The sequence below is a fragment of the Haliotis rubra genome, unplaced genomic scaffold, assembly GCF_003918875.1.
Source record: "Haliotis rubra isolate DU_JTF1 unplaced genomic scaffold, ASM391887v1 Scf67, whole genome shotgun sequence".
Lineage (NCBI taxonomy): Eukaryota > Metazoa > Mollusca > Gastropoda > Lepetellida > Haliotidae > Haliotis > Haliotis rubra.
In genome coordinates this window covers 2,108,326-2,124,224 of record NW_025767379.1, presented here as the reverse complement: position 1 = coordinate 2,124,224, position 15,899 = coordinate 2,108,326, and the positions used below count along the sequence as shown (strand labels likewise).

Here is a 15,899-nt window from a genome sequence, read left to right as displayed (position 1 = left end):
TCCCACACCTGGGATATATGAAGCCAGGATGAGCACAAATCTTAACGGTGAATGTTCCAGGGTTTGTACCACACGATTCCAAATAAACAGTTTCTACCTCACAGGCATTTGAAACCAGGCATGGCATATACAGTTTTTAGAGATGAAAATGAATTCAATTACAATGGGATACATTTTGGCAGGATATTATTACGATACATGATGTAGGATAATTTTGAGCAGATTTTCTAATGGTTATACGTTTCTTAGAATTATTTGGATTAATCTGAAAAGATATTGTTTTGTTGTTTTTTACCTATTTACACAAGAGTAGCAATGTTGTGGTGCATATATGAAGCGAAACACAAGAACTGATACCCCATTAAATTCCATTCTACTCTAAAGACACACTTAAGGTTTTCCAGTCAATATTGGAAAACTTATCTGGAGCCCTGAATGTGAATTAGCATTAAATCCTCTTAGTCTTGGTCCAGTCATTAGTCAAATACTGTCACAGTGTCAGCTCAACCAAGCCATGTTAGTTGCAACTATATCACAATGAAATAGGGCATTATTAAATCCACTCGAGAATGTCTACTTATATCTGCAACAGAATTATGACAAATATCATTAAAATACAACTTGCACACTGAAAGCCACACTGTAAGCCTTGAACTGCTCGGACACACCATAACATGCTTGTGTCAGACACAAAAACAGTTGCATGTGAAGCAGTTGAAAATTCCATTTGAGAGTTACGTGATTACGAATGTTTTCAATACATATTAAAGAATGACATAAAGAATGGGAAGATCTGATGCTGAAAATGATTCACATGAAGAAATTGTCACAACATGATTATCATGCACATTACCATGGCAACAGTAGTCATGTAAGTTTAACCATTAAACTGTACACACGTCCTTGATACAATGATTTATTATCAATGCAATAAATCTGTTACCATGGTTATAGCTAGCATGCAATTGATATTGTTGCTGTTACCATGGTAACAAATGCTATTATGCTTATACTAAGGTATCAAGTAACGTGAATGTGATACCTTAGCTGTTACCATGGTTACAAAAGACCTCAACACTACCCTGACTGTAACCGTTGCTTCCACTAATGAGTCCTCTACCACTGTAACTATCCACATACAGTGATAAACAAGATAAATATATATCCTCGTAACAACACCATGCATAATGGACTATTTACAAATAACAAATGACAGCCAATGAAATGAGATATATGACAATATCAATACTAGTAACCATCTCCTGAACAATATAACAGTTCCTTCATTGTGTACAGAAGAACTTCCTGTTGCCATGGTTACATTGCTTGTGTAGCACATGACTGCACAGTCCCGTCATATCACGTCAGCTGGTGTGCAACACAAATCAACTACGTAAAGAATCCATCAAGGGTTGAAACACTGCACTAAAAACTATCCATGTCTTTAAAATCACCATGGCAACTTGGTCTGATGCTAATGATGCTGCTAATTCTGGTCTCATGTATTATGATGTTATATCCATATATGTCTCACACTAGCAGATATACAACATATGTACTCCTGTATTCACCATCACATATCAGTGTGATGTTTATGACCAGGTGCAGATATGGGAGTTATCCCAGGCTGTGATGCCAATTTAGGTGAAGATGCAGAGTTATCCCCCCTGCCTATGACACAGACAACCGGTCCTCTGCCTGTTGACTCCGCTCTACCGCCAACTTCATGATATCAGCTGCCAACTCTTCCACAGTTGTGAACCGAACTTTATCGAAACTGAATATATCACAGATGAATCCAAGAATAAGTTCCTGGAAGGAAAATGGTCACAATTGAAAGTACCAGTATTTGGCATCAGGTGATCAGTATTTACAACATACCAGACACATCATGTGCATGATATATATAAATGAGGGGCTAAGTCTTTCAGAAATATATATATGACTTCCACAAATCGGCGTTGCACATTATACCAATGTTTGGAATCAAACCAAGGCCTTCATTGTGACAAGTCAGTGCAGTAACCACTAGGCTATTGTTTATTTGCTGCACTCAGCAACATTTTAGCCACACAATGGCAGTTCATAATAAACAAGTTTGGACTAGACAATCTCATAATTGACAAATCAGCAATATTCCAGCTATATAAAAGGTGGTTCATAAATAATCAAGTTTGGACCAAACTATCTGGTGATTGATACAGATGAAGTGGGTAAATTGGCCATTGTCCCCTGATGACGATCTCACACTATCAATCAGTCGAGTCATTCACTAATATAGCTTTACTGACTGAGTTTAGTTTTACGCCCCTTTTAGCAATATTCCAGCAATATCACGACGGGGGACACCAGAAATGGGCTTAACACATTGTGCCCATGTGGGGAATCGAACCCGGGTCTTCGGCATGACGAGCCAACGTTTTAACCACTAGGCTACCCCACCGACCCTAATATAGCTATAATATTGCTTATCAGCTGATGTGTCAATGTCATGAAGGGGGACCCAAAAAATGGCCTTCAAACACTGTACCCATGTGGACAATTGAACCAGGGTGTTCAGAGTGGATGTTTTAACCATTAGGCTACCCTACCATAGGTGGATCTAGAGGAGGTGCAGGGGTGCACACCTTTTGTCCTGAAAGTTTGTCAAATGACCATTGAAACTCTGGTAAAAACGGGTGAAAATGAACTGTGCACCCCCCACTTTCTGAAATGTGCACCTTCCCTTTCTAAAAAAAGCTGTATCTGCAACTGCCTACCGCCCACGGCAGCTTAAAGTGTCAGGTAGGACCACATCACTTATGAACTGATCAGATCAATATCGGGATGAATTTGAGATGCATTAATAATTCATATCAGAATTAAAACCATGCGACACGGTATTCAAAGCCTAAGAAAATAAATGTGAATCTTACCCTGAAAAAATTGCACATGTGTTTGAGATCCGACTCGGGTCCTAGGAAACCCCAGGCTAACACAGGACTAACGTGTTCCGTTACTCCGTAGAAATGAGATATAAAACCATCAGAAAACTGCAATTAAAGGATCATGACAAGAATAAAGCACAATGACTTCACAAAAGAATACGGGGAACTATGAGAACTATGTCGGCCAACATGGTCGAAGCTTCTGCTATCTAATGCATAAACTAAAGTACTGTCGGAAATTAAAAAAGCTGTTTTTTCAAATTTATATCTACAATTTATGAAGTTAATATGTGAAAGTGTGAAATATCTGCTAAACTAAGTTTGGCCTAACTACGGTCTCAGTGGTGGGGAGATAGGAAACGTAAAAAGAGGACTTTACTGAGGACAGATTAGTGCAGAAATGAGTAATGCAGATTTTTTCAAAGCGACTTATTCAGAACAGACCATGGCTTTATGCAAATCAGTGTGCGATGATATTGTATTTCAAAGGACAGTTTTTAAATGCCTATTTTGAAACTATATTTAGCTTCATTATAAACGACAGCTAACGTAAAAAATACTAACTTTAATACTGAAACTATTAAGGATGTAGCTACCATGAAGCCTCACTATCACTATAAAAAGAAACAGATAGGAGGGGTCGTCTCAAAAGCAAAACCAGGACGAGTGTCACAGACGGTGGTGTGGGTCGTACTGGGGGATAGAGATATCAGCTAAGATAAGATAATCCTCTAGGGAAATTAAACTGGGGGAAGTAAACGGCATGTCTTAACAATTAACAAATAATATCCAGTCCTGTCGGTGTTGGGGTGGTCTTGCCACCTATATATTTTGAGACATTTAATACGATAGTTGATTTAAGCTTTTCTATGGGTATCATATTGTTTTACACATCCCAACATAACGTTATGAAAGACGGGTAAGATGATACTCAATAGATGAGACATATTCAATACACATGAAAAAATGAATAAAATATCTTTGAGATGACCCCTTGTGCCTGTAGGCAGCACATGCATTTCATACCAGGTGAGTCGACGGTCCGTCGTCATACCTGGCTAAGCGACCTAATTGCCATCTATAGTCTGATCTATTGTTTTCAGCAGCTATTCGTATTTTTTTTGCCCAATTTTACGAGTACAAATGATTTTCTAGATATCCTATTACACATCCCACTGAACACCCAGTTAGGCCGATGTGGTTTATTTCAACATATGCTACTTGCAGTTGTGTAAATTGTAGGGATACAGAGTAACAGCCTAAAAACAGTTTTTCCTATTTCCAACAGTACTTTAATGATATAACTTATTGTAAATGACCATAGCACAAGCTGATGATATAAACACTGACAAAATACTAAACATTATATTTAAAGAGCATGATCATGCTGATATAAGCAAGTGTGCACATGGTAGCCTGTACAGACCACAGACCATGTATCAGCTGAAGTTAAGCAGCGTTAGGGAGCGAGTGAGTAAGGTTTACGCCGCTTTTAGCAATATTCCAGCAATATCACAGCGTGAAATGGGCTTCACACATTGCACCCATGTGGGGAATCAACCTGGGCCTTCGGTGTGACAAGCGAACGCTTTAACCACTATGCTACCCCATCGCAATATTACATGAGTAAATGAATCAGGTGGATGGGTGATCAGCAGCTTGACTCATCGGAGTTTCTACGCTATCAGTGCTGCCCTATACTGACACAAGTTCATCTGGTGGAGCATAAGGCAAGTTTCTTTATTCACATTATGTCTCTGTTCACTCAGCTGTAAATGGGTACCAAGTGGGATGAGATAGTATTGTGACTGTTAACTGTTACACCTCATAAGAAGCGACTGTTGCTAAACTCTCTAGTGAGCTGAGAAAGAAATTTGAATGCATGCTGATCCATTCACCAGGGTAATAATGTAGTACCCTGAGGGAGAGGATTTGGTGCATTAAGAATATGATTGTCATTAGTTGTAAATGAGTGATGTCCATGAACAGCACACGTGTCAGAGACATAACATTCCAAATTAATCAACTTAACAGCAAATTAACAAGGCTTTCAACAGTATTTCAGTTATATGACAAATAATGAATAAATGCCCAACAGTGAGCAGATCCTGATATGGCTAAGGGACATAATTCTGTACATATTTCAGTTCTTCATGTACTTACCTTCAACATTCTTCTCTTGGCTTTCAACACAGACCAAACAGCAGTGGCTAAAGCCTTAAACAGAAAGTCATGGGCGCGTTGTACTCAAACACTGCATGAAGTCATGGGCATTGTACTCAAACACTGCATGAAGTCATGGGGGCATTGTACTCAAACACTGCATGAAGTCATGGGGGCATTGTACTCAAACACTGCATGAAGTCAGCATCTAGTTTTCAACGTATGAGAAATTGGAATGTAATTTATTACTTGGGTAGAGGGTGAACATTAGCAAACGTTGAAGAGGTACGAAGACTTCTATAGCATTCCAGTTAGGAGTTATTCTAATTACTTTAATTATTGGGAGGATATTCACATATTTGGTGAATGTGCAAGAAATTATACATTGGGGGATTGATTCATTGGTTTAAGTTTTGTTTAAGATTTGTTTCAATTTTCACCTTATTCAATGTTAGACATACTTATTTTGATTTGTTGTTTACTAAGTGGGAAAAACAACTGGCTCATTCCCACAAATATAATTCCTTAAATATATTTAAGATACAGACCGTCAATAATAATCCCCATCAGAAGACAATACGTACCGTTTCCTTGAACCCATTAGACAACCATCGATTCTGTACAACGGCTACTACTGAAGCTGGGGGGTTGTCTAGATCATCGAACGCATCCATCATTATAAACTCCAACACAATGTCATAGAAAGACATGGTCTTCACCTGAAGTTGGAAAAGACAACAAATCATGATACATAGGAGTACAAAAATATAACCTCAGTCTCAGCACACAATGTCCCCCACATGGATATTGCTGAAATAGACATAAACGCTGTGTAAAACCACACACAGAGATTCACACACTGTACCACACGTCTGAAATCATATACTTCATATGTATCAGTACTAATTTACATCTTGATTTAACAACTTTCATTGATGCCTCTCTGTGTGTCCCCAGTGTGAACCTGCATCCAAGCCTCATCTGCAACATCATCTCTCGACTCACCCCTCTTGCCCAAACTCACCCCTCTTGCCCAAACTCACCCCTCTTGCCCCTCTTGCCCAAACTCACCCCTCTTTCCCAAACTCACACACCAATGCCAAAATGCACACCCCTCAATGTCTGAAAACTCACCCCTCAAATGTCTGAAAACTCACCCCTCAGTATCAGAAAACATACCCCTAGTTTCAGAAACTTACCCCTCACATGTCTGAAAAGTCACACTCATGCCAGAACTTACCCCTCTGCCTTTAAGCTCTTCCTCAATCTTGTCCCAGCTGTCCATGATCTCCACGAAGGACACCATCTTGTCATAAGCGACATAAAACTCCTCTGGATCCTGCAACACAATACAAGTCTGAGTATCATCAGCATGGAGGATGGCGGATCAGAAAACTTGAGTCCTGAGCTTAAGAGTCCTCTTAAGGACCATCTTGTTTCATCCTTTATTGTCCATCATTGTCTCGTAATTATTTCCTGTTTAACACCACACACAGCAACATTCCAGCTAAAGGTCGGAAGCCTTTAAATCATGACCAGACCCTCCACTGTCCATTTTATGAGGATTGTTTCACCCTGTCAAGGTATGTAACGCACCATCAACCAAATCAACAAGTCTGACCATCCAATCCTCTTACATACACATACATACATACAAATACTTGTATAGAGCCAATATCCGTAAACCGCTCAAAGGCGCTTTGGCTCTAAGATGGTTTAGATATCACATAGAGTTCAAGTGCTTCAGCAAAGAGACACGTCTTTAGATTTGATTTAAAAACAGCTAAATCTGGTTGTGTTCTGAGGTGAGATGGAAGATTGTTCCAGAGATGAGGGCCAGTTGTCTCGAGTGACCTGTCACCATATGTTTTTGTCCTAGTCACAGGAATTATCAAAAGACACTGGTCATTTGATCGGAGGGAACGTACAGGAGTATAACGGTGGAACAGATCACAGAGGTACTGAGGAGCTAGACCATGGGGTTTCTTGCAACCCAGAATCCAGAAAACCTATATGATACATTATTTAAATTTAGAAACAGATATACAGTGATAAATTTATGATCAATGTCACAAGCCCTCTGGAAACAACGACATGCAATCCACCAGGTAACCACACCTGTTTGCCCGATATGTCAAGACAGGGTCTCTTGTTGGTGACAAATTCTAACCTAGACTCTTCTGGTTGTTTCAGGAAAGACATCTACTAAAGGTTACAAGACAAACAAATGCCTTCCTGATTTCAGACAGACAATTTCACACAGAGCATAAGCTGCACTGTCTAGACCCAGGCCAGATCTGACCACCGAGCTGTTAGACTATCATCTAGAAGTGACCTTCACCTTGTCAGCCTGCACAAGCATGTCCCCAATGAGCCTCCTGCCAGTCACCCGCCACCATTCACGCTTCTCACCATCTTTGAAGATGTGCTGGAAAACACAATATCATTATCCTAATCACACACATATTCTTTATATTTCTAAAAACTTTTCATTATCGACTCTGAATTTTGTAAAGATTCTTTTAACAATGACTGTTCAATGTTCAGGTTTTCTTTTAACTTGCAATTACTGACATTTGACCTGATAAAATAATTCGTGAGACTATTAACCTTCTAACGCCTAACAGGCAGTTTGGGTTATCTGGGGTAATAATGATCAGATTGTGTGCCTTGAGTAGGATATACAGGTATACTAATACTAGCAGTTAGTCTAAGTAAATATACAAACATTATATGTAGTACATACTTCAAATGCTAGCCTGAGGCCAAATAGCTTTGCTAGAAATTCAGTATCAGAAAGACATTCTGCCATCTCGGTTCTGGAAGAAGAAACATGACTTAGTAATATGACACAACAAAAACAAGCCACCATCTTGAGTAGCATTCATAAACAACATGATGGACGATGGGTCCATCTTGTCAGCTGGGTACAGACAATCTTATTAAAATCAGATCCCATTACAGGTCACATGAGGGCGGTGGGGTAGCCTAGTGGTTAAAGTGCTTGTTAGTCACACCGTGTGAAGCCCATCTATCTTGTCCAATGCTGTCATATTGCTGGAAAATTGCTAAAAGCGGCTTAAAACCACATTCACTTACTCACAGGTCACATCAGAATGACCTATCAACCAACCAATCAGAAGCCTGCTTACAAGATCACAAGTCATGCAACCATGAATAGGTTAACAAGGAGCATTCCAAATGATAGTTACAGGCTGAACATCTGATTCTGAAGAGACTTTCCATAGACTGACAGAAGCACTACAATACAATCTCTAAATCATTCTAGAATTTTTGCCATTTGTACTGTAAAGCCGAAGAATGCTGTTTTCTGGGAGGCTAATGTCAACTTCATGTTAGTCATTTTATTGGTAGGTCATTTCACTGGTAAAAGGTCATTTGCATTTGGCCTGTATTCAGTTCTTTGAGGATGCAGTCATGAGCACTAAGGATTGATTTTAAAGAGATTTCAAGAACAGAGGCCCTAGTTTCCCAAAGCAGTCTTGTGTCTAGTGAAATTTTGTTTCGTTTATTATGCTCAGAAAATAGAAGTCCATATATTAACAAGTTGAATCTACTGAACATGATGCACCGAGACAATGTCAGGTTAGTGGTGCTGAATGAATGCTGTTGAGTAACCATGGAAACTAGGGTGAGAAGATGGTAAAACTTTTGTTCCATTACCTTGACTACCAAGAACAAGTATATATGAAGAATTGTTTTTATTTTGAAGGATAAATTATGAATGGCATAGAATGACAGAATGGTAGAGTAAAGTATCTATTTTGGTAATCTTGATGCATGTTACCATGGTTACCTGAGAGATCTGCAGGAGACGTTCCCATACTTGAGCTCGAGTAGCCCTGCCTCATACAATGGCAGGTAGCGGAACAGTTCTCGATGTTTCTCAAGGTCAGACAGGTTGGCCATCTAAAACCAAGCAGAACTTGTAGCAACAATACTGCCATACCGATCGTGCTTAATTGAAGAAAATAACAAAAAAGCAAGTAGTTATTCTTTCAATAACAAGAGCTGCAACTCTGCACATCAAATTACCATACGTTATGAATATTGGGCCAACCTGGATAGTGCATCTTCAATTATCCAGAGAATAATATGAATCCATTTTATCAAGATTTATACACAGGATTCACTTGCAAATTAGCTTCATTTGGACTGATGTCACCAGCTCAATCCCCCTTTCCACAGACTGTATTTCACTTATGAGAATCATTTGATCAGACAGTGGGTGTGTCTTTCAAATCGAGTTCATAATTCAAAAGGAATTTTATGGAAAAGGGACGGACAGGGTAGCCCCTTAGATTCCCCATATGGGTACAATGTGTGAAGCCCATTTCTGGTGTCTCCCCCGTGATATTGCTGTAATATTGCTAAAGGCGGCGTAAAACCATACTCACTCACTCACCCCCATATGGCAAAGTGTATCATTACTCATGCATGCCACGTAATTTGGCAAAACAAACATGAATTATTCCTGATTAAATTACTAATAGTATACAATGCTCACATCTGTTGCCGACACGAAAGAGTCCTGATCGCTGGATGACTCGTCAAGACTACGCTGCCTCTCCTGGAGACGATCAATCTCCGCGAAGGCCGACAAGGCCGACCCCAGGGCCACCTGGTCTGCATGGCGCTCACACTGGCGTTCGTAGTTGTCCTGCATACGGTACGCCAGGTCCAGCAGGTGCTCCAGACGATGCTGCAGAGCCGCAGTGTCAGGGTCCTGTAAACACCAGCGCTAGGTCAACCAACATTCATGCTTTACACATCATGGTCACTTTACACTTATAAAATTACTCAGTCCAGCACAAGGGCTGTCTTGCAGTACCAACAAACAACAACATTGCTTCCAACAGTTGTACATTACAAGCTTCTAACATCTTGCATAAACGTAATCAATAGACATTCATAATAACAAGAGTACTTTACAGCACCTCATCCACGACACTGAGGGACATGCTATAAGCTCATACAAGACACAGTTCATTATTACCCCAGACAACCAAGTTGCCTGTCAGACTCTAGAAGGTAATAGTCACATGACTTATCCCACCGGTTACCCATTTTCTGCTGGGTGAACAGAGGCAAATTGGAACAAACTCACTTGCCTAAGCAGGGATTTACATGGAGTGCTGTATTTGAGGGTCCCAGGGACTCATACTCTTAATTTTCAGGGGTCCTGGACAACAAAATGCGGGTCCCAGACACTTAAACATTATTGCTAATACTGTTATTGTATTGTGTATCATGATCATCACATTGTTACAGTAATTAAATTCCAAATAATACCATAACCCAGCTAGTAGCAAGCTCAGTGATACTTGATTGGAAATTTACAAAAGTATAAAATTTAGACTTTTTCTGAGTCCCTGTGGAAGCGCTAATAAATTTCGTTGCGTCCATTGTCAATTTTTATGTTTATAGGACGCAGGAATTCACGTACTGTAAATCCCTGCCTAAGGTGAGACCACATGTATCACATGTACTTCGTTGTGGGGCAGGACTGATGTCCTAGAAACTCTCAGGAGTCAAGCTGCCAAACACGGTCACCCATCCAAGGACTCTCCGCGCCCAACGTTTCTTAACTTCAACTGAATTGTGGCCTGAGCTCTATGTACAGAACCACAGACCAGCAGTCATATGTGGTAAGATGAGAAGAGGTGAAATGAGATGGGGTTTAACATTGTACTGTTGATTATTGCACTGATCTTCTGTGAGAAATGGTTGTTTGAACAAGTCAACATAGATACCATCCTGCCTTTTGACACGGATACCCTCCTCAGACACGCTATACTAAGCCAGCCAGTCAGGTCAGAAAAGCCAGTTCTTTTCACATGATTACATATCCTTCCCGTTGTTTGAGTAGTACATATACATATATCTACCCAGTATAAGCTAATTGTTTATTGCATGCAAGGGAGGTTTTCTATAATCAACGAAAACATTCATCAAATTCCGAGTTAACTTCAGACGTACAGGTATAGCAGGGTATGGTTGGTCATCCACGTAGGAGAGCTTCATTACAGCATCCTCCCAGAATGCAACAGCATCTCCCAGGTTCTCCATACCTATATCATAATGTGACAAAGTTACAACACAATATATATGTTCATCAGACTTATAAACAACTAAAATAGAAAAAAGGCCTAATATTGTTTTCTCATTCAGTATATGATTTCAGGCAACTATTTTTTACACAATATGTTGGAGTCATTTTGATGTTGGAATAAGCCTCCTGGTAATATTGCAAGTGTCAAGTTTTCGTCATTCATACAGTGTGTGGTAAGCCTCCTGGTAATATTACAAGTGTCAAGTGTTCGTCATTCATACAGTGTGTCACACACAAGCGTAAGTTTACAGTATCACATGACCATGTGTTACAATAAAGGTCCTGAACCTGTTCACCACCACTTTGTTTCACAACTGAAATCACAAACTACATCTCTAACCTCATCATTGCTATTTTTAGCAATACGGTCAGCAATATCACTTGTGAAAGTGAGTGAGTGAGTTGGGGTTTTTTATGTCGCTTTTAGCAATATTCAGCAATATCATGACGGGGGACACCAGAAATGAGCTTCAAACAATGTACCCATGTCGGGAATCGAACCCGGGTCTTTGACATAATGAGCGAACACTTTAACCAATGGGCTACCCAACCACCCCCTTAAAAGAGAACTTAAAAGAGAAGTTAACCATTATTTCCTGCAGGACAACCCCTGGACTCACCGAGCTGACACAGTTGAAGAGGAGACATGTTGTCCGGGTCCACGCCAGGGTGTGTGACTGTCGACGATGACGCCCCTCCAAGGCTGGATAGAGAGCTGGAGAGGGACCTCTGCTGGATGAGAGAGCGCATCGACCCACTTGGACTGACACTGTCTCGCAACCGAGAGGGCACATCTGAATAACAATGAAGTACTTATTAAATACGGTCAGACAAATGATGTTTGATGCAGTATCTGTGTGAAAATACAAGTACCAACTTTATGTTAAAGTTCTCGTTTATCTCGTAGATGATCCCTCAGTTTTATCACCAATATTCCATATAGTCTGTATTTGACAAAGACAGCATTCTGTCTTTTACACACACAGATTTATCTTGTGCCCTTGGCAGTCAACTTTGGAATTCTTTTTCTTAAATTCCTATCTTCCTAAATTCAGTGTTACTTGAGCAATGCAATAATGTTTAGCTATTGGTCAAGGTTTCACTGCAATGCCAAAAGCGTAAAACCAAACTCAGTCAGTCAGTCCTATCTTCTTAAATTCAGTGTTACTTGAGCAATGCAATAATGTTTAGCTATTGGTCAAGGTTTCACTGCAATGCATGTCACATCTACTACAGTTACTGCCAAGGTTACTTTATAATGCCATATTATTCTAATCAACATACCTATGTCATTTATGTGTGAAGCCCATTTCTGGTGTCCCCCGCCATGATATTGCTGGAATATTGCTAAAAGCGGCGTAAAACCATTCTCATTTACCTATGTCATTTTATTGTGAATCATTTTTATATATTTATCACTAAACTGCCCAGAATATTTTGAAAACTATATGACTATAGCATACAAGATATTCTCACTAGGCCAAACAAAAAATATGTTGTGGTTCCGATTACACCTCTTTAAACTTTAAGGTCGGTAGGTAGGAATTCTTTTTTATTTACATTTTTTTTTAGAAGTAAAGTACGAACTAATAACACACTTATCAATGTGTAATTGTTTATTCAATCGAGCTGGCGGGCATCATGTCAACTTTCTTTATCAGAATGACCAATGTCCGTTGGTGCCAGGGAAAAACAATAGTATCTGAAAGCGTATTTTATTCATGCCTTTAAAAAAACTTGGGTCGGCACCAGAAATCAAGGGTCGGTCAGGTAATCGAAACCACAACAGTTTTTTTAGGCCCTATGTGTATTTGGTAACCAGATCATACAGGATGTAACAGTAGGAAGGAAGAGGAAACTTCCGTCATGGCAACTCCTTCCTGGTACACAATACTCTCAATACAGTATACCATGTCTAATACAGCAGTATTAGTACTCAAACATTTGATAGGGAGGGATACTTGGAGTGTACACTTGGATGTCGATGTGAATGTGACTGGTTGCTCCAATATGTTATAAACTGATAAACAGGGGTTCAACATTTTTTTAATTTAAGAAAGTAACTTGTCTTGACTAATTTTCCACTTGACCTGATTTTATGAAATAAGTATTATGATGTAATTATGAAAGAATAAATCAACATGGTATTTGATGTTAATGTTTACTGGACTATTTATTGAAAAGTGATAAATAACAAAGAAAGATAAGTCTACTTTATTACCATTGCGAAATTTAATAGCTACATTTTGAGCAGATATGAAATTAAATCCAAGTTTATTTGCAGTTTGAAACCATAAGTGGAAATTATCTAGTAGCCCACGGACAAGTAAGATACCATTATTTGATTGCCCGAAAGGAAAACTGACTTGTCCTGGGCGTCGGGCAATGGGATTTTTTAACCCCTGCTGATAAATGTATTTTGTTTCAAGGATGCCACAGGGCACTTATGAAGATATTTAGGTGGTATTCCATCCTGCTATGGAGTGATTACATTTTCAACTTAACTTCAAGTTGATTAAACATAAATAAATACACAGTTTAATATTTGTTTGTTTGTTGTTTAACTTTGCACTCAGCAATATTCCAGCTTTGTGTCCCTGGGCCAGACAATCCAGTGATCAACAGCATGAACATCGATCTACGGAATTGGGATAAGATGACATGTGTCAAACAAAGACACTGAACTTGACCACCATCCCTTTTTTTGCCTCTTACAACAAGCCTGGGCTGCTCAAGGCCAGTTCTAACTTGGATCTTCACAGGTCACACACTTTTTTAACCTACGCCCCAGGAAAAACATCTCATTGCCTCCATACAGTCCTGAGCAGTACATGCACACTGATGCAGTGATGTAGGTCTTGCCATTAGTTCACTTGGCCTATGATTTCCCAGTAGTCATGAATTGATCAGTGTGTATTGTAAACACAGCTATATTATTATTAAATTCATTATTAGAATTTCATCCCTGAATGTCTACTTGTCTTGACTAGCACACCCCCAACCAAACATCATGTTTGTATCATTTGGCATTAACATACAATACATTATACAATCCTTGATCTTGCTCATACAACATGTAACATAATGCTTCAACCTTGCTGAATTGTTACACTGATGTAATGAAATTTCCAGTTGTTCAGCATACATGCAAGGATAGAAATGTACTTTGTTTAAGGATGCCACACTGCACTTACAAAGATATTTAGGGATGCCTTTTAGAACCTATCCTACAAGACCAGAGTCTTTTACCTCGATGAATGTCATTTCACCTAGACTCCATTTCTTCTTTAAGCAATACTTCAATTTACAAATCCCTATATTTTATAAATTATAACAAGCATTTCATAGGTTCATTTCGCCATGTATATAAGCCTGTCCAGATCACTTTAGCAAAGGATGTGTGTCATGTTTATCCACATGATCAATGGCTTTGTATAATATGTATTACTCAAACGAAATTACAAACAAATGATTCTTTATAGACTTTGTTTCTATGATTGCAGCATGAAAGTAACATAAAAAATCAGATGAACTTCAAATTGTATACAGCATCACAAAGTGTATTTTTTCAAGGTATGAATTTTATGGGCAGCCCTGAACATTTCTAAACTTTGCTATTATGAAATTAATTTACCATTAACCTGACTGACACTCCAACAGAAACAAAAGGAACCAGAAACTTTGACATTCCATATTACAATAAAGGTGGAGGTGTATTCAATTACCTCCATTTGGTGTTGCTACTGGTTTCCTTATTCGGCCATATTTCCTCTGTATTTCAGCCAAGCTTTGTTTGTGTTTGTTTCCTTTCTTCTGTGTGGGAGGACGCCGACCCCTCCTTCGACGCAGCATGGCAGCTATCAAACCAATCAAAGCAATGCCTAGAGATACACTAAAGGCTGTATACTTGAACTGCCGAGACAGGTGTGGCAGCGCTGGTAGGCGTTGCTGAATTTGGGCGAGATTCTTGAACATGGTGGAGTAGTTCTTCTATTAACCTCAACAAATCTGAAATGAATTTTTACTGAATAAATTTCTGACAATTCCAAATATGAGAAATAAAAGTCTGCTTAGCTGCTGTAATACATAATACAAAATAATACATCAGACATGATCCCCAAACACTTGGATCATGTCAGTGATTCCAGCGGTTCTTATTTGTTGATTCATTCGAACAAAGAAAAGAATATTGTGCCATTCTATTAACTTACATAATGCACCAAACAAACATGTGATCACAAACAAACGGGGAAATGCTTAGATATAACGTTTTCATACAATGGTATACTGACAACACAAATTAGATATTTGTTTATAAAATCTAAATTCAACAGTGTTCAAGTTTCTCTTGTTGATTCGAGGATAATGGCACAAAAACAGAATTAGGCCTACCATTATTGAGATTTATTGCTGATCCCAGTACTGTAATGAAGATCTCAGGTACAACTATTGGCAAGAAGCCTTCAAGACTAACTGTAAGCTAAGAGAAGCTGTAACTATGCATATCTGTCCCGTTATAAATCACGTTATCTCAGTTCTAGTGAAGCCGCTATGTGCTCTTGACAGAATCATGCCCTTGGGTCGGCATTAGCTTTGCTTGGTTTAGTACAGCATAATATTCGTATTTCAACGAACCAGTTAAATTCCCTCGGTTTCAAGGTTACTTTCAAAACATT

General features: G+C 39.1%; 1 protein-coding gene across 1 annotated transcript; it reads right to left on the bottom strand.

Annotated features, from left to right (window-relative positions):
• Positions 1-440: 440 nt before the first annotated feature.
• Positions 441-15,803, bottom strand: LOC124257665 (mitoguardin-like). The gene is made up of 13 exons (XM_046691780.1): positions 15,616-15,803; positions 14,949-15,231; positions 11,844-12,017; positions 11,091-11,182; positions 9,619-9,837; positions 8,908-9,020; positions 7,837-7,909; positions 7,432-7,518; positions 6,331-6,429; positions 5,675-5,809; positions 5,091-5,144; positions 2,916-3,032; positions 441-1,812 (listed from the first exon to the last, which is right to left on the bottom strand). The coding sequence occupies exons 2-13, from the start codon at positions 15,196-15,198 to the stop codon at positions 1,672-1,674; spliced, it is 1,554 nt and encodes a 517-aa protein (XP_046547736.1). The 5' UTR covers positions 15,199-15,231; positions 15,616-15,803; the 3' UTR covers positions 441-1,671.
• Between the last annotated feature and the right edge of the window lie 96 nt (positions 15,804-15,899).

Excerpts from the sequence above, each read along its gene's own strand:
- LOC124257665 (XM_046691780.1), bottom strand. The coding sequence starts at position 15,198 with ATGTTCAAGAATCTCGCCCAAATTCAGCAACGCCTACCAGCGCTGCCA. Across the intron at positions 5,810-6,330 it reads AAGAGCTTAAAGGCAGAGGG|GTGAAGACCATGTCTTTCTA; the intron begins GTAAGTTCTGGC and ends TTCCAACTTCAG. Across the intron at positions 5,145-5,674 it reads CTAATGGGTTCAAGGAAACG|GCTTTAGCCACTGCTGTTTG; the intron begins GTACGTATTGTC and ends TTTCTGTTTAAG.